Source organism: Phoxinus phoxinus (genome assembly GCF_949152265.1).
Source record: "Phoxinus phoxinus genome assembly, chromosome: 6".
NCBI classification, from domain to species: domain Eukaryota; kingdom Metazoa; phylum Chordata; class Actinopteri; order Cypriniformes; family Leuciscidae; genus Phoxinus; species Phoxinus phoxinus.
Window position 1 is genome coordinate 2,468,959 of NC_136881.1, and position 19,565 is coordinate 2,488,523.

Below are 19,565 nucleotides of genomic sequence, written 5' to 3' on the forward strand. Positions count from 1 at the left end.
GGTAGCGCACGTATTTAAAATTAATTGGAATTCTCCATCCAATTGGCTGTCTTAATGAATTAGAAATGTACTGAAATATATTTATATTTAAAAATATATCAGCAAATATATTGAATCTTAAAACTTTATAAAATCTTAAAAACGTAATTATGTTAAAAACGACTTGCATTTAATATATATATATATATATATATATATATATATAAAAGGCAATTTAAGTGTGCTTAAAGAAAATACCCTTCAATGACAATTTGCAAAAAGTGCACTTTCTAATAGTCAAATTAAAAGTTTTTGAACACTTTATTTCACAGTGTCCTTGTTACATATGTTTCATGTACTTACCATAGTAATTACAGTAAATTATGCATAATTACATGCAACTAACCCTCAACCAAATCCTAATCCCACTCAAACCCTATAGTTCGGTAAGTACATTAATGTTACTCAGTACTTAAATATATAATTACACTGTAACAATGAACCGAAGTTTTACTTTAAAGTCCATTTTAAATCATGTTTTAATAATCTTCTGTCATGCTTTAACAAAGTTAACTTTTTATATTGTAATTGCAAATAACATTATAACATTGTATGTAGTTTGCACTATATTCATTTAAGTATTATTTAATTAATATGTACTTTTAAAAAAGAAAAGAAAGTATGCTACAGTGGATGGATGGATGGATGGATGGATGGATGGATGGATGGATGGATGGATGGACCCTCTCCATATATTAATTCAGTAGATTAACAAAGTCACATTGTATTTCTGTTAAAAAATGTGTAAAAAACACAGAGGAAATATAATATAATATACAGTGATTTGGGTGACGTGAAGTTCACACAGGTCCACAGGTGTAGTTCAGGACATTATGAACATGTTCCACTAACCACAAAATAAAACCAGTCACACAACGCTGACTATATTCATTTCCTGCTCTTTTAATCTGAAAGAAATAATTTAGTTGTTTAATTTGCATGTAAAGTGTGCTTATGCAGTCTCTAATATCTCCGTACTTGCAATGACATTCTTAGTGTAATTTGAGTACTGTATTTTAAGCAGTGTGCAATGCATTCAATGTCCACAGCTTTGCCATGTGCGTGCATTGCAACAAATCTGACCAAAAGAGGGCACTCAAACACCATTTTACAGTGATAATCTTTGTCATAATCACATTTAAAATGCACGCACTGCACACATTACACAAACCTAACCGTGTCTTCAGTGTCTCCCGTGGTCCTGCTTACATTTTGAACAATCTAGTTCATATTCACAAATAACGCTGTCTTGCATCAACCCCGATGCTCCATGCACAGCGCTCGTGCGTAAGCGGAAACCATGACGTCACATCAGCTGTTTTGGCCCCCAGTGCAGTCTGTCGCAAGTGTAGACGTCATTTTCGGTTCAGGAATACATCACGGTTATGGTAGTAGCACTATGCATGCACTAGCACTGCATGTACAGTAGTGTGTGTGTGTGTGTGTGTGTCAATTTGACGGTTTGCGCTGCTTTTGGAGACGAGAAAGTAGAACGCAGAGCATGGCGCCATGAGCTGAGCGCGGGCACGTTTGAGATCAAAGGCACCGCGTTTTGCGATCACAGGCACCGAACATGCAGCAGTCCGAGAGCGGTGGAGGGGCGGCGACTTCTGAAGTCCAGCTCAACGAACAACCCAACGCGCTCATCGCGTGCAAAGTGTGCGAAGAGCTTTTTAGTGCGCCGCAGTTAAAGGTAGGCGTGCACGCGCTTTGCTTCTACCCCGATTAATACCCGGGTTATCGCAGCGGGACCTGATGGCGCGGAAGTGAAAGCCGTAAATTGTTCCTCCTAAAATGATTCATAATGTATTTACTGAAGTGTGGGACATGAGCATTGCACTAAAACATTACTATTCCTTTGTGGATATGTACCATGGTAAAGCCTACCTGGTTTTCTTGATCATGGCACTGCCATGTTGTTGTTGTTTTTTTGGACATTGTATCATAACAGTATAATGGTTTTTGCATAAGCATCACGGTAATACATTGATGTTTTGGACATTTACCTTGGGAATGTCATGTATTTGCTAAAATCCACCAAAGAGTACCCTGTTCTTTTGGACATTGTACTATGGTAAAAAAAACAACAACATAGTATTTTGGACATATAACCATAGTACCACAATATGTATTTGGTTAGACTGCACAGATGTAATCTACATGAATTTGAATGAGTCCATGCCCTGCAGAAACGCTTCAGGTCTGATTGTGGGCCTTGTCCGGTTATTATCGACCTTACCTTTCACAGAAATGCATTGTGATTTCACTTGTCTTGGTCATATTTGTAAAACCTGGGTTTGCTCCATCACATATCTTCTACATCTACTAACCCTGTGAGACCCTGGTGACACTATATACGCCACTCTGAATTAATTTTGATTTATAATACATTTATAATAGCCTATGGTTATAATAAGGGGTGTTCTGTACATAATAGAGCAGTGATTCAAACCAGATTTTTACATTTTCTTTAGAAAACCTGCCAAAAACTCCCTGCCATCATGCTTGGCTGCGTTTTGAGGGGTTGCTAATCCAATGCCAATCTGGTGTTTTTAAATGGTTGCTATGCGGTTGCTGTGGTGTTTTGTTTGGTTGCTTATTTTTTTTGGCCCAAATCATAAGAACCCATCCTAAGTGGTAATGGGAGAAACAACGCTTTTTGAGACTTTTAATCAATTGAACCAATTGCTTTGCAAAATCATTCACTGTTTTGAAGCACAAAAAACGCCGAACGCTGGCGATGGCTACTGATTAAAATTATGTAAATGCATTAAAATTGAAACAAATGATTTGCAAAGGCAAATCTTTCTTAATGCTGTGATTTGTTAACCAACATGGTCCATTTTCCAACGTCTCCCTCATTTTCCCTTCTGGTAATATGACTGTATATCCGTTGGGGTCTCTCTTTGGTCATGGTGTTTGAAGCTTCCACAAAGCCTTGGCTTATTTTAGCACCACACCTGCTTTACTGCTACAAAAGGACATTCAATGAGGAACCAAACTCCTAGAAAGATCATTGACCGCAGCTGCTCACATGGAAAAGAAAATAAACCTTTGTAACTTTTTATTTTTCCACTGACACCGAGGTCAAAGGTCGATCGCTGTCTTAGCTCATATTTATCCACTGAAGCGCCACTTATAAAGCAATTGTTTTTCTCTGTCTTGCATGACTTTCATCCCAGTGTTGCTTAAATTTAGGCTTATTATGTAATATCATTTCCAAAGAGATCTATTTTTAGCAGGAACTATCCCATAAGAACAATGGAAAATGTTAGCTAAGAAGGCCAAGTGTCTGTCAGACTTACTAAATTATAAATACACAATCTGCACTTTTCCATAAGACAGAGTAATAAAAATCTGATGTGAAGGTGAAAGTGTGTTAAATGTTAAAAGACATTCTCTTACTTGGTTTATTATGCAGAGATGACTATAATATTTAGCAAAAATTATTTTCATTTTAGCATCCTTGAATATCTATGATACTTTTTAAAAGTTAATTGTTTTTTTTTCTGTAAACTTAAATAACTAAATTGTGATTAATTTAATTAAAATACATTTTAGATTTATGATTCAGCATTTTTTTAAATCTAGAAACAGCACACAGATTTATTAGCACTTATGCTACAGGGCTGTTGAATGCTTGAATCTGATTGGTTGATGAACATTCGAAGGTGTGCCATTATTTTCAGGGAAACGCACGGCTAAAGTAGTTCAGGCAGGTTTTGACCGCATTACAGCTCCATATCACTGCGCCAAATGATTTCAGTTATTTCAAAGATTCTTAAAGCCCACAGAACTAAATCCCACAACGACACTGACAAAACAAATAAATATAGTAAACAATAAGAAAAAACGGCAAAAATATTTCCATGTTTTTTTGCCACAAAATTATGTTTTATTACGATGGAAAGCACAAACTCTCTTCCTCCCGCTTAAACGCACACAAATAGGCCTACAGTACGGACACACACTCGCACAGAAACGTGTTGTCAGCGCAATTTTTTCATTAAAATAGTTAGACAACTTAAAGGACAATTCCGGCGCAAAATGAACCTAGGGGTTAATAACACATGGGTACCGAGTCGATCGTTCTCTGGGATGTGTTTTCATGATGATCGAATATAAAGAGTTTTATCTCTAAAAACTGATTAGCTTATAACGCTGGTATATGGGGCATAGAATAAGTACAAAATAAATCGCTTTAATACCACTAACAAGGCTAAAAATAGCCTCACACTAACACGGTAGCATAATGAGGGTCCCTAATTGCAAACCGAAGCATTGAGAACTGTGTAAGTGTACAGACGGTTTAATAAGAAGATACTTTATAAAGACAGTACACGTCACGTAAACAGACCGGAGCCATCTTGGAAAACAGTCTCGACCAGTCGAGCCACGAATGCCTCATTATGCTGCCGTGTTAGTGTGAGGCTAGTTTGAGCCTTGTTAGTGGTATTAACTAGCGATTTATTTTTACTTATTCTATGCCCCATATACTAGCGTTATAAGTTAATCAGTGTGTAGAGATAAAACTCTTTACATTCAATTATAATGAAAACACATCCCAGAAAACGGTTGACTCTGTAACCATGTGTTAATTACCCCTAGGTTCATTTTGGGCCGGAATTGACCCTTCGCAGGGAGATTGATTGACAGGTGATCTGACCAATCATACTTCGCCATCCGCCATTTTGTCCGACAAAGCAGTCAGGAGAGTTAGTAGATTAACATGGGAGGATTTGAGCTTGAGAAGCGGAGTGTACTGACGTCTTTCCGCGGTTAAAACAACATTCCTTCTGATGTTCATTCATGTTTATTTGATGCTGTAAATGAACTAGAAGGAAGAGATGATCGGTTCACGAGCGGCTTTAACTGAGGCGACACAGCGATCTGACACACACATTAAAGAGCCACAAAACGGCATTTATTGTTTAAATTTCTTTTTAAAAATGACCAAATTTGAAAGGTGAGACTGTTTAATATGTTTAATATCAAAAGTAACCGAAAAGTAACCTGGTCTGTGTCTGTCAGTGAGTTGTCAGTCTCCTCTGCTCGACGATTTATTTTTCACTGCGTGAGAACATGGCGTGGCGTGAGAGCGGCGTAGCTTGTCGGACATAGCGACAGTAACTAAGGGGGGGCGGGTCTTTGCGAACGGTCAATTGTCCTTTAAAGGCTATGAATTTCTCATGAGTGAGGTAATAACGGCGCTGTTCTTGAAGCAGATAAACTAGTAGAGACATTTCTCTCTCTCTCTCTCTGACCCCTTTTCCACCAAAGCATTTTGAGAGCCGGTTCGGAGCCGGCGCCTTCTCGCCAACCAGTTCTTTGTGTTTCGAGCCAAACAACCGGTTCTCGGACAGGAAAATTTGTTCAAAAAGCGGCACCAACTCTTTGCTGGACTAGAACCGTTATTTTACCACGTCATGCTTACGTCGGGGGCGGGGGGGGGGGGGGGTTATTGTGACCAACAACACGACGGGAAAGGCTGTGACCGCCGTTGCTAAAAACACAAATGTGTTCTAAACGTCTTCTTCTGACCCCAATATAGGATCACAAAGCCAGGAGAAAGATTGGCAGAAAGACGATGTAGTCCGCCATTATAATTGTTATGTTAGAAGTTGGCGCAAGCGTTTTTGGGAAAGCTAAGACGTATGGCGACACACACACTGACGTAACGACGTCGTTCGCTGGGCTAGTCCGGGCAAAAACAAACAGGTTCTGAGAAGGTTCACAAGTTGAACCGGCACCAGTTCCTCCGAACCAGTTCTTTCTTGGTGGAAACGAGGTCTCTCTCTCTCTCTCTCTCTCTCTCTCTCTCTCTCTCTCTCTCTCTCTCTCTCTCTCTCTCTCTCTCTCTAAAAATGAATTAGCAACTGAGGCATGGGATGAGATGCGTAAGAAATTAGTCCCACACACAAGTGCATTTCAAGGACAAAAAACTGACAAATGTCTTGATACATTACATACATACAAACACATCATCTGAACAGTGTCTTGAGGTGTGCTAACTGCAGTGTAAGCGGATTAATTGACGGAATAATTATTAGAAAATAATGCTCCGCTTTTTAATGCTGTTGCCACCTCGGGTGTGCATTATTTTCGAATAATTCAACGACCGGTCGTCAATTATTGCTTACTATCTTTACTTAAATAATTTTTGAGAGAAATGATTAAATCTCCAGCTAAATGTGTTTTCTTTTTCAGACTTTGAAAACATACAGACAAGCACATGATGATATACTCACATTTAAGAGCGAGCTGGTCATGTTTCATTCTTGCAAATATTATTTTTTTTGTATATGTTTGACATTTTGTAGTGTTTTGCTCCTTAACTACAACACAAGTGAAAAGAAACTGTGTGATGGTTATCCTTGTGTGTGTGTGACACATTCTGAATGGCCATTTTCTATCTTGTAGGTCTGCCCTTAAAAGCATCGTTCATGCCAAAATTAAAATTGTCATAATTTACTCACCATCATATCTTTCCAAACGCGTATGGATTTGTCTCTTCTGCAGAGCACCAAAGAAGGACATAAAGATAGTGTGAAATTAATCCATAAGTCTTCTGAAGTGACATGATCGCTGCTATCTTGCTACGGCTGCTTTACAGCAGAATCCGTCTCATCCATATTAATAATTCTGTTACTTTCCTGTTTATTATCGGGATGCTGCTTTGAAACAATTTCTATTGCATAAAATGCTATAAAAATGAAGGTGACTTGACTTGACATGATCATTTTGTATGATGAAAAGAGAATGTATCATTTGATCATCTGAGGGCTGTGTTGCCATATTTTATGTTGTTATTTTCTGTTCACTTGAGTTTGGAATGATGAAGAGAAAATTATGACAGAATTTAATTTTTTGGGTGAATTATCACTTGTTATTAGAGACATATAGATGGTCGAATAAGCTACACTACTGTTTAAAACTTTGTGTCGGTAAGATTTTTAAAAATGTTTTTGAAAGAAGTCTCTTCTGCTCACCAAAGCTGCATTTATTTAATCAAAAATTGTACAGTAAAATTTTAAAATATTATTACTATTTAAAATAACTGTTTTTATATGTTAATATAAAATGTCTGTAAAATGTGATTTATATCCTGTGATCAAAGCTGCATTTTCAGCATCATTAGACTTTAGTGTTACATTAATAAATCAAGATTTTTTTTTTAAAAGTCTTACTGACTCCAAACTCCTTTAATGTTCTGGTGATTGCCAGCCGGGCGTTACTAGCTGGTACCTATGCAGTTGCTAGGGTGTTATAGATGGTTTCTAGGAGGTTTCTATGCAGTTGCTGGGTGTTCTGGTGATTGCTAGGTGTTTACTATGTAGTTGTGGGGTGTTGCTAAGAGGTTGCTATGCAGTTGTTGGGTGTTCTAATGGTTGCTAGGTGGTGAATATGCAGTTGCTTGGGTGTTCTAGGTGATTGCTATGGTGTTGCTGGGGGTTCTGGTGATTGCTAGGTGTTTACTATGTAGTTCTGGGGTGTTGCTAAGAGGTTGCTATGCAGTTGTTGGGTGTTCTGAATGGTTGCTAGGTGGTTACTCTGCAGTTGCTGGTTGTTATGGGTGGTTGCTAGGAGGTTGCTATGCAGTTGCTGGGTTTTCTGGTGGTTGTTAGGGGGTTCCTCTGCATTTTCTAGGGTGTTCTAGGTGATTGCTACTAGGCTAGTGTGTATGTTATGGTTAAGTTTTAGTCATTGAGGTGACTTTATACCTGCTTCGGTGTCTGTAGTGGAAATGTCTGCCTGGCTGATGTTTGACCACCAGCACTAAACACTACCTAACTCATTTAAATAATCTTAATCATTATTAAGGTGCCAGCAAAACACGGTGCAAGTGAGAATGGCTCTCTGCTGCGAGAAAGCATGGGCAAATGTTTAAGCTGTTCTGCACTATGGCTGAGCACACATGTGACTCAGCTTTTGTCCCGGGATTGACTCGGGCCGTATGCATGAGCGCTCGGTGTCGTTTCCTCCAGTGCCGCACTGTAAACCTCTTTGGTCTGCGTTTCGCCCTCTCGGTCTCCATTCAGAGCAGGTGACTGTACGTCTGAGCTTTGAAGCTAATGCACAGATGGTTCACCCTATGGCCACATGTGACATGAAGTACTTCTTCAGTTGATGCATGAAAAGCCGGACAGGCTGTACCTACAGTACCTACACATTTAATACAAAATATAGGATTATAGAAGGTACGCATTATTAACGAGGTACACCTACAGCTAGATAAAGTTGGCCAAGACAATCTTTGATGTTGGTAGAAAGTTTGAAGTAGATTTAATACTTTGATATTTGAAGGACGGACAGGCAGATTTTACTGTATTCTGGTTGGTTGCTATGTAATGAGTAGGGTGTTGCTATGAGGTTGCTAAGCAGTTGCTAGGGTGATCTGGGTGGTTGATAGGTGGTTACTCTGCTGTAGCTAGGGTGTTCTGGATGTTGCTAGGGTATTGCTATGCAGTAGCTGGGTGTTTTGGGTGCTTGCTAGGGTGTTGCTGGGTGTTCTGGTAGTTGTTAGGGTGTTCTGTGTGGTTGCTAGGGTGTTTCTGGGTGTTCTGGTAGTTGTTAGGGTGTTCTGTGTGGTTGCTAGGGTGTTGCTGGGTGGTTGTTAGGAAGTTGCTATTTCTGAGTGTTCTGAATGGTTTCTATGTGGTTAATAACTATGCAATTGCTTGGGTGTTCTGGGTAATTCCCAGTGTGTTGCTGGGTCTTCTGATGGTTGCTAGGTGGTACCTATACAGTTGCTAGGGTGTTTTGGGTGGTTTCTATGAGGTTTCTATACAGTTGCTGGGTATTCTGGTGATTGCTATGATGTTGCTGGGTGTTCTGGTGAAGGTCGCTAGGTGGTTACTATGTAGTTGCTGGGTGTTCTGGGGTGTTGCTAGGAGGTTGCTATGCAGTTTCTGTGTCTTTTAAATGGTTGTTAGGTGGTTACTACACAGTTGCTTGGGTGTTCTGGGTGATTGCTAGGGTGTTACTAGGTGTTCTGGTGTTTACTCTGCCGTTGCTGGATGTTATGGGCGGTTGCTAGGAGGTTGCTATGCAGTTACTAGGTTTTCTGGTGGTTGCTAGGTGGTTCACTTTGCACTAGGGTGTTTTGGGTGATTGCTAGCCTAGTAGGTTTCTATACAGTTGCTGGGTATTCTGGTGATTGCTATGAGGTTGCTGGGTGTTCTGGTGATGGTCGCTAGGTGGTTACTATGTAGTTGCTGGGTGTTCTGGGTGTTGCTAGGAGGTTGCTATGCAGTTACTGTGTCTTCCAAATGGTTGCTAGGTGGTTACTATGCAGTTGCTTAGGTGTTCTAGGTGATTGCTAGGGTGTTACTAGGTGTTCTGGTGTTTACTCTGCCGTTGCTGGATGTTATGGGCGGTTGCTATGCAGTTACTGGGTTTTCTGGTGGTTGCTAGGTGGTTCACTTTGCACTAGGATGTTCTGGGTGATTGCTAGCCTAGTAGGCTGCTATGCAGTTGCTGGGTGTTCTGGATGTTGCTAGGGTGTTGCTATGCAGTTGCTTCAGTTTTCTGGGTGGTTGCTAGAGTGTTGCTAAGGTAATCTGGCTGGTTTTAAATAGAATATCAGTATCTTGGCTGGCTTTCTCAAGACAACATACAGTATAATAAAAAATAATAAGAAAGCGTTGATTAAAGACATAAACGAGCGTGAGAATAAGTATTGCACTGAGAATGCTGCGTTAAAATTGTTATTTAAAGCACTGACATTTGAAGTAGCTCAAGTGTCCATATACATTTATGGGGCTACTGTAGAGAATATGTAAATCACTCATATGTTACATCATCATGCGCTTTTGTGCAGCTGGATATAAATATCCTCTGGTGGCTTATGTGTACCACAACTATCCGCTGTCTCACCTCCACTTGTCTTTGCATAACACCCATCTAGTGTCTGCTTGCCTTTGCATTTTTTCCATCAACTTATTTCGGTTTCATATTTCCATTTTTCCATTGAGTCAGATATGCACCGTCCTTCCATAATACACACACGCAGTGCATGTACACAAACGGGCGATCAGTGTAATCTTTAAACAAGTAAGACTTGTGGGTTACTGTCTAATCATGCAGTCTTTACCATCAACACATTTACACACACAAACAAGAATGAGTTCGCTACGGTCAGCTTGTTTTGTGTGTTGCTGTTTGGTGTAAATGGTTCCCACGGTCAGTGAAAACCTGGAAATGTTGGGGAAATTTAAAACCATGTTGGAATAATCAGTGTAAAGTTCTGTGGAAAAATGAATCAATCGAACCTGTTTACACAATGAATCATAAGCAAATTGTTATGAATCCAAATGTATTTGGTTGCTAGGGTGTTCTGGGTGGTTTCTATGTGGTTAGTGGTCAGTTCACAGAATTAATCAATCATTAGGAAATATGAATGAATCAAACTGATTAACCAGTAATCTCAATTAGGCATTGTTTTATTTTTCTTGTAAGAAAATTGTTATTTTTTGATAAGGAAATAGTGAAAACTGTATATGTTTGATTTATGTTGAAGTGCTTGCAAGATGGTTTTTGTAATAAGGCTCTCAAAAATTATATTAAAATTTGGATTTAGATTTATCGCCCAATATATCGGTTATCGGCTATCGGTTTTCATATCGGTTTCATATAAAAAAATGTTGGTTAGGTTGCTCACAGTTAACAATTGAACAAGTTTTTTTTCTGTAAAAGTTATAAAAAATGTCTAAGAGCTGCACGATTTGAGAAAAAAAAATCTAATTTAGAATTTTCTGATAAAGTTTGTGATTTAAATGTGGTTTTAAAAATGTCCAGGTTTTCTTGTTTGTTAAATTTGATGACGTTTTGTGATTACATATTAGTATTGCTTTAAAATTATATTAAATAAAAAATTACTAGATAAAAATATAAAAGTACTAAAAAAAACATTTCTATTGGGATATTTTACTGTAAAGTAAAAATATAATATTTAAGATTTTTTTAAAATAATGTTTGTTAAATTTGATGAAGTTTTGTGATTACATATTAATATGGCTTTAAAATTATATTAAATAAAAAATTACTAGATAAAAATATAAAGTTACTAAAAAAAATGTATTTATATTGGGATATTTTGCTGTAAAGTAAAAATATAATATTTAAGATTTTTTTTAAATAATGTTTGTTAAATTTGATGAAGTTCTGTGATTACATATTAATATGGCTTTAAAATTATATTATATAAAAATGACTAGATAATAATATATATATATATATATATAAAAACAGGCTATTGGGATATTTTACTGTAAAGTAAAAATATAATATTTAAGATTTTTTTTGAAATAATGTATTAAAATAATATATAACTATAGAATTGCAATACAAACTTTAATTAATTCATTGTCAAATGTTAATCGCATAAAAATCACACAAAAAAGCTTCTTTTTAGTTCATAAGTGCATCTCATTACGAGTATGGGAAGATAGTTGGCGCATGTTGCGTTTGCTAATCGCTCTAATAAATTGTAATAATAATTTAAATTCTAAATCTAAGTATTTGTGGGAAGCCGTGGGCTAATAGTCAGATGATTGTGAAATAGTTCAGGTATCAGGTGCAGTCTGGGCACTTTCTGCTCGTTCGGGACAAGACAAAACAAGTGAGACTTTGTGCTTTGTTGTCGCATTGTGAAAGAATGATGCTAGAAAGTGTTTAAATGACACAGAGATGTTGGGCTGGAAAGGTGAGAGATGTTAGCATTGCCAAAGGCCTTCATGGAAACACGCTGAAGGGAGAGAACGAGGATATTGGCCGGAGTGACGTCATGAGTTTCCAGTTCCTCATTAGGATTAGTCAGCAACAAGGAATGAGAGACTGACAGATGAAAGGAGGAGCTGAAGGAGAGAGAGAGAGAGAGAGAGAGAGAGAGAGGCGGTCCTCAACAGTATCAGCCGGACTATAAGCAGCATTAGATAAACCCGCGAGTAAAGCCATGACCTCGTAGCACTGCTAGAAACTTCTGCTGGCACGTGTGGCTTTTCTCTGGAGAGATTTCATCGCTGAACGTCTTACGTTGGAAATCCCCAATAGAGGCAGTCAGGTGATCGTCGCATGTAAGCTGCACATTCTTCCCAAACTGAATCATGCATCTTAAAACTACGAAGTGCAACTACTTGTGCCTGGTGGCCACAGCGGTGGACCACGAGATATTCGGCCGGCCACAGATCCGGGTAAGAGTCTGATCGAGGCGTTCAGGTTGCATTTCTCTTGCAGGTTCTGCTGCTGATTTCGCGTTTGTCGCTTCATGCTTTTGTTTTTAGATTTGGTCTCCCACAAGCTCACAGAAGTGGTTTCTTTCGTTACTTGAACGAACCTGGTCGTGTTAATCTGCAGTTCTGACTCGTCCAGCTCTCCTGTTTGGTTTCGATAGATAAAGGGATTAGAGGCTTGAAGCTTTGTTTTGTTTACATGTTTGATTTTTGGAGTTTGCATTAAATTGATGCATATGATGTAAAATATTCTATTTAAATTAGAATCTGTTCTTTTGAATTTTAATAATTCTATTTAATTGAATATTAATTAGGGCTGTACACGATTAATCGAATCCAAAATAAAAGTTTGTGTTTACATAATATATGTGTGTGTGTGTTGTGTATAATTATTTTGTATATATAAATACACACACAGGCATGTATATATTTGAGAAATATTTGCATTTATATACTGCGTATATATTTTTATATGATTTATATTATATATAAATACTAAATAGAACTATTTTATATATAAATAACAAATTTTTCTTAAATATATACATGCATGTGTGTGTATTTATATTTACAAAATAATTATACACAACACACACACACATATTATGTAAACACAAACTTTTATTTTGGATTCGATTAATCGCGATTAATCGTTTACAGCCCTAAAATCCTGAAAAAAATTTAATAAAATATGAAGCAGCACGACTGTTTTCAACATTGATAATAATCATAAATGTTTCTTGAGCATCAAATCATCATATTACACTGATTTCTGAAGGATCATGTGGAGTAATGATGCTAAAAATCCAGCTTTGATCACATTAATAAAATACACTTTACTATATATTTACATAGAAAACAGCGTTTTTTAAGTTGTAATAACATTTCAACAAATTTTGAAACAAAATACTTTTTTCAAAAATATTTTTTAAATCTTACTGACCCCACATTTTGAACAGACCTCATTCATAAAACTACAGCCGGATAAATTTCTTTCTAAATCATTTTGTGAGACCAGTTAATAAACAGTCCTGACATCGAATGTTTGCAGGTGTTTTGCATACGTTATATAATACAAAGACGAGAGAAAAACATCCAGCAAGCTGCCGTTGCTAGCAGAAAATCCAACATTTGGTGTGATGACAAGCACTACTCATTATATCTCTGATGTTTCCACTCGTTTTCAGGATTGAGGCGCTTCGGTTCTTTGTTTTTCTTCCATACATGATGTTGGAAGGAAACTTTGCAACTTTGTAAGGACCGTTAGGCTTTGATTTGATGTTTATATTAGTATTATTATTATTTTTTATCTTTCCTTGTATATTACTGTGTTTTATCCAATCCGTTTGAAATTGTACAGCACTTTGGTACACACTGTGTTTTTTAAGGTGCTTTATAAATCAACTTTGATTTGATGTTGGCAATGTTTTTCCTTGAGGAGATTGCGTTGTGTATGATTGTCTTGTTTGGTGTCAGTCCGGTTATTTGACACTCTCCCCCGTCTCGTTTTGCACCATCAGGAGCAGTTTGAGGCGTTGTTCTGTGCGTTTGATCCAGACACATCGTTCCAGTTCTTCAGGAGCTTCAGACGGGTCCGGATCAACTTCACCAACGCTTTAGCGGCAGCCGAGGCCCGAGTCAAACTGCATAAGAGTGACTTCAATGGAAAGGAGATGCGTCTGTACTTCGCTCAGGTAATGACCATTATAAAGAAGTGATATGGTGGTACAGCGATGGCACGGTACAGAGTATTAAAGTAAAAAAAAAACTTTTGTCCTGCACCTGCCATCAGGTGGGATGTGCACACAATTACTTTTATAAATACAGTATAGAGTATTTCCATGGTGCCTTATTTTTATACTCTAGAGCTGCACAATTAAGGGTTAAAAAAACGTGATCTTGTTCCTAAATGACAACGATTCTCCTGTGTCTATTAAACCTTTGATACAATCACACCAGAATATTAAGATCTGTGTTTGGCGCTGACCCAGAGAACATATAATAACCATTACACAGAAGTTATTTGGTTTGTACCAGAGAATGTGTAATAAGGGGAGAAATGCCGCTCCCAGTAAACGTAAACGTCCGGCGTCTGAACTGGCTGCAGTTCCACTCTGGCTCCACATGAGGGCGCTCACAGGACGAGTGCAGAATGAATGGAGGTCTAGGGAGCTATACCCCTCAAAATCCACTTTTCTCAGGATATAATTTTTTTATCTTGTAATTTTATCTGTTTGACTATAACAGTGTTTACAATCATGCACATGTAGTAGTTTTTAAAGTCTTGCACTACAACACTATACTCTGGTTGCACTACTGTGTATTGTTTAAATTGTATTTATATTGTTTATTTTATTCTACTAGTTATTTATAATTACTTATTGTTTCATGCATATTTTTTTAGAGCTGCTAACTCCATTTCGTTGATGTGTACTGTATGCATGCAATGACAATTAAGATAGTTTTATATTTTTATTTTGCTTGGTTCATCTTAGGTCTGACAGAAAGTAACAATAACCTAAATATAGTAATATGTGACCCTGGATCATAAACCCAATCTGTGGCAATAGCCAACTATACATTGTATGGGTCAAAATGATTAATTTTTCTTTTATGCCAAAAATCATGTTCCATGAAGATATTTAGTAAATGTCCTCCGTAAATATATAAAATTGTATTTTTGTGAGTGAATGCAGCACAATCGTGAACATAAATGCACAACTTTAAAGGAGATTTTCTCAATGTTTAGATTTTTTTGCTCCTCAGATTCCAGATTTTCAATAGTTGTGTCTCGACCAAATATTGTCCTATCCTAACACACCACACATCAATGGAGAGATTATTTATTCCGCTTTCAGATTATATGTAAATCTCAATTTTAATTTTTTTTTTACCAATGTGACTGGTTTTGTAGTCCAGGGTCACATAAGTATAAATAATATAGATACATATATACATATAACAAACACAACCATACATTAATTTAGATTAAGAAAAAGAAGAAAACAGCACGCTTGTATTGTACACACACAAACACACACACACACACAAATTAAATCTGAATTGAAGAACAATAAAGTGTGTTATTCCTCCAGTCGGTGCACATCGGCAGCCCTCGCCTGGAGCCGCCGAAACCCGAGAAGCAGTTCCTGATCTCGCCGCCAGCGTCGCCCCCTGTAGGCTGGGCTCAATCGCAGGACGCCATGCCCGTCCTCAACTACGACCTGCTGTGTGCTGTGTCTAAACTAGGACCAGGTATAACCCATTTACCTCTTTTCCATGCTATACTTTTAGACTGTATACATGTTGAGCGCTGCACTATATTTATCAACACATGCTGCATATCATATAAGAAATTAATACTTTTATTCAGCAAGGATGCATTGAAGTGATCAAAAGTGACAGTAAAGATATTTATAATGTTGCAAACGATTCAATTTCAAATAATTTGGGTTCTATTCATCAGAGAATCCTGAAAAACACAATATAGTTTCCACAAAAATATGAAGCAGCACGACTGTTTTCAACATTTATAATAATCATAAATGTTTCTTGAGCAGCAAATCATCATATTATACTGATTTCTGAAGGGTCATGTGACACTGAAGACTGGAGTAATGATGCTGAAAATTCAGCTTTGATCACAGGAATAAATTACACTTTATTAAATATTCACATAGAAAACAGCTGTTTTACATTGGAATAATATTTCACTATTTTTACTGTATTTTTGATCAAATAAATGCAGCCTTGGTGAGCAGAAGACACTTCTTTCAAAAACATTAAATAATCTATATGAAGTTGCTACAGTTTTGCTAATCCACAATAATACTTAATGGAAGAAATTATTTTTGCTGTATTTTCTTAAATACGATCTATCATGCCCTTTTATAAAGTCTTGATTTTGTTTTTAGGCTCGACTAGAACAAGTTTTCCTGTTTGAATGCTCATTATTCTCCTCATATTCTCCATTGTTGCGGCTCCTCTCTTCCCAGTCTGTCAGTAACGCTCTGTTTACTTCCTGTCTCTATGAAGCCCCTCCTTCTGAAAAGCACACTGTGCTCTGATTGGTCGGCTGGATCAGTGTGTTGTGATTGGTCGAGCGCTTCAAGCATGTTTGTCACGCCCCTTTCCATAACCGCTAATTTCAACACACTACTAACTAACTCAACCAGGCCCCGCCCCTTTATTCTGCATATTAATTATTTAAATGAGGAATATTGTGATGTGTTCGTTCCCGGAAGAAACTCAAGACTACAATGGAGGCGTTTCAGGAGTTCAGAAATAGTGATATAGAGAATAACTAAAGAAGGATGAACATGTGGACACCTTTAACATGACACTTGCATGTATTTGCAGGTGAGCAGTACGAGCTTCACACTGGAACCACCAACACACCCAGCGTCATCGTACACGTGTGTGAGGACGACAGCTCCGAGGACGAGGAGGAAACGGCAGAGACCGGCAAACGCGACCGACCCAAGATCATCCAGACCCGTCGCCCAGACTATGTCCCGTCCGTTAACCAGTGAGCGGCCCGCCTCATCTTCACGACCAACACAGGAATAACTAGGAAACATGCAGTCATGCAGTTTGTCATCCTTACCACCGGGGGCGGTGGCGAGCGTCAAATCCTCTTCCTAGTTAGCGAGGAAGTCGACCATCCTCATAATCTCGCGTTTCATTTCTTAACATCCATCTCTGATGGAGTCAGGGACCTGGGAGAGTTTCTCTCGTCTTATGAATGTCATTATTTGCTTGACGTCACAACTGTGTATTATAATAAACGGAGAGAAATGCGAGATGTGTAGCACAAACAAACGTGTGTGAGGTGTGTATCATCCGGGGCCACTAACATGTACTCGTCGCCATTATCATGTATCGTCTCTGCGTTTAGTCAGTTAAGCACTCGTACAGTCTTTGAAAGTCATTATTATTGTTGCTGAAGTTCTTCGCGAGCTCCTCCAAGTATTATGCACTTTAAAAATAGAGCCTTATAATGTGGTAAACCGACAACAACATGAAGTACTTGTCTGTGTATATAGAGCGCAACTGTGAACGCATACTTTTTTCCGCCTTGGTAAAGTGAGTATTTTTTTTCTCATTCATTTTCTCCATCAATCACACGATCTGATCTGAAGCCAAAAGGTATTTGAACATTGGTTAAAAAAAAACTTGTATTAATCTGTGCACTTAAATTCTGTTACGAAGGGAATGAACTATTTAACCCGTGAGTCAGTGTGAAGGTACGGAGGAGGAAGAAGATATGAGATTATCTCACAAATGCTTTGTGTTCCCACGAGAAACTTTAGAAATAACACAAAACAAATAAAGTCTTTGAACGCAAAAAAAAAAATTCCATCAAAATGAATAAGAATAAAAATAATCCAGAGTCATTATTAATAATAAACAAATAATCTATTTATATATGCTTCCAATAGTTTATAGTCGTCATTATATTATTTTTCAAATAAAACAAAACAAATAGTCTTCGAACGCAAAACAATTAAAAAATAAAATTCTATCACAATATTCCTCACATAAATGCATCACAATGACTAAAAATAATCCAGAGTCATTATTAATAATAATAAAAAAATAAAAAATCTATTTTATATATGCTTCCAATGGTTTATAGTCATCATTATATTATTTTTTACTTTATTCATACATGCAGCCAATTATTTAAATAAAAATAAAAGATTTTAAATAATTGGCTGCATGCATAAATAAAATAAACTAATAATAAAATAAAATATTGACTATAAATCATTTGCGGCATGCATAAATAAAATAATAAAATACAATATTGACTATAAAAAAAGTAAAATAAAATATTAAATATAGATGCATGCATAAATAAAATATTGACTATAAAAATAAAGTAAAATAAACATTGGCTGCAAGTATAAATAAAATACAATTATTTTATGATAATTTATATGAGTTGTTTTGAGTCTATTAAGTAATTTGCAGTGCATCATGGGAGTGAGCATTTGATTTGAACCAGTTTAGTTATGATTCCCATTTCCACAATAACAGTGACTTCTCTGGTTGGTGAATCTCTGTTCATCTAGGGCAGAATTCAGCTGATAAATTGAATGATTTGAACAAAAGTAAAGTATAACCTCTGCTTTGGGGTTTTCTAGAAGCGTTTCCGCGATGGAGAAAGTGAGTGTGATCTTTGTGTTGCGCTCTGTGACCCGCTCTGTTGTGCTCTACTGTCTCTGGAGATGTGTTCCTCTTTTCCATTACTGTAGGAGACGTGCTAATGTCATCCAGTGATTTAAGCAACTATAACATACTGTGTATATTTGATGTGTTTGAATGTAGCCGATATCTTTAAAAAATTAAATTAAAAAAAGCTTCAGGATTTCTATCAACAACAACATCAAAATCTTATTCATTAGGTAGAGAGAATATGAAGGGAGGAGGCATTAACCTTTAATAAAACTATCTTGACCAAAGACTGGAATCTAATGTTTATTTCTGTCATACCAACTGTTTTTGGCACTCATACATATATAGATGTCTTTAGAAGTCTCTAAAGACTCAAAAGGAAGCAATAACCAATCAAATATAGTATGCAAATAATACAACTGTTGACTGATAGAGTCGTCCGAATGGGATATTTGGTCATTTCTCATTTCTGTAAGCATAATGTTGAAATGAACCAAGCGAATCTGCTTTCGATTTGCTCAGATTCGCTTGTTTTCTGCATGATAATGCAGGATCAGCAGCTTCAGTTAAGAGTGATCGGATTCATAATTAAAATGGCTTTTGAATGACGTCAGAACAGAAAACACATCAGGCTTTCTGCAAACTTTCTCCAGTTACTTCTGAATGATCTTGATCGTTTAAATACTCTTTATTTCACCCCAAATCAAAGAAAGATATTTGATCATGTGTAAAGATATACTGTGTATATATATATATATAAGTTTCAAGAATTTTTAATTCTACAACAAATATAGTCATTATATGGTAATTATGTTAATATATTTAATATATAATCATATTCATAGACAGATAGATAGATAGATCGATGTAATATATATAGATGGATATATAGATACATAGATAAACATACAGATAGACAGATGAATGGATATATATATATATATATATATATATATATATATATATAGATAGATAGATAAACAGACAGATAGATAGATAGATAGATAGATAGATAGATAGATAGATAGATAGATTGATATATAGATAAATAGACAGTAGTAATATATAGATGGATATATAGATTAATACATAGATATATAGATAAACAGACAGATA

At 36.8% G+C, this 19,565-nt stretch overlaps 2 protein-coding genes across 4 annotated transcripts in view; one reads left to right on the top strand and one right to left on the bottom strand.

The window, feature by feature from the left end:
* Nucleotides 1–1,369, bottom strand: part of LOC307000242 (uncharacterized protein) — a gene marked incomplete at its 3' end in the record, with an annotated part of 3,463 nt that extends 2,094 nt beyond the window's left edge. Inside the window, exon 1 of the mRNA XM_079615677.1 lies at nucleotides 1,249–1,369. The remainder of the gene's footprint in view (nucleotides 1–1,248) is intronic.
* Nucleotides 1,219–18,734, top strand: rcan1b (regulator of calcineurin 1b). 3 transcript variants are annotated; one of them, XM_079615428.1, is made up of 4 exons: nucleotides 1,219–1,732; nucleotides 13,790–13,963; nucleotides 15,365–15,524; nucleotides 16,629–18,733. In XM_079615428.1, exons 1-4 carry the CDS (start codon nucleotides 1,613–1,615, stop codon nucleotides 16,799–16,801), a joined length of 627 nt encoding a protein of 208 aa, XP_079471554.1. In that variant the 5' UTR covers nucleotides 1,219–1,612; the 3' UTR covers nucleotides 16,802–18,733. The 3 variants fall into 3 exon arrangements, with proteins under 3 accessions (XP_079471554.1, XP_079471556.1, XP_079471555.1); XM_079615430.1 differs by having other exon boundaries at nucleotides 1,348–1,427; nucleotides 16,629–18,734; XM_079615429.1 differs by lacking the exon at nucleotides 1,219–1,732 and adding an exon at nucleotides 11,683–12,230.
* The last annotated feature ends 831 nt before the right edge of the window (nucleotides 18,735–19,565 follow it).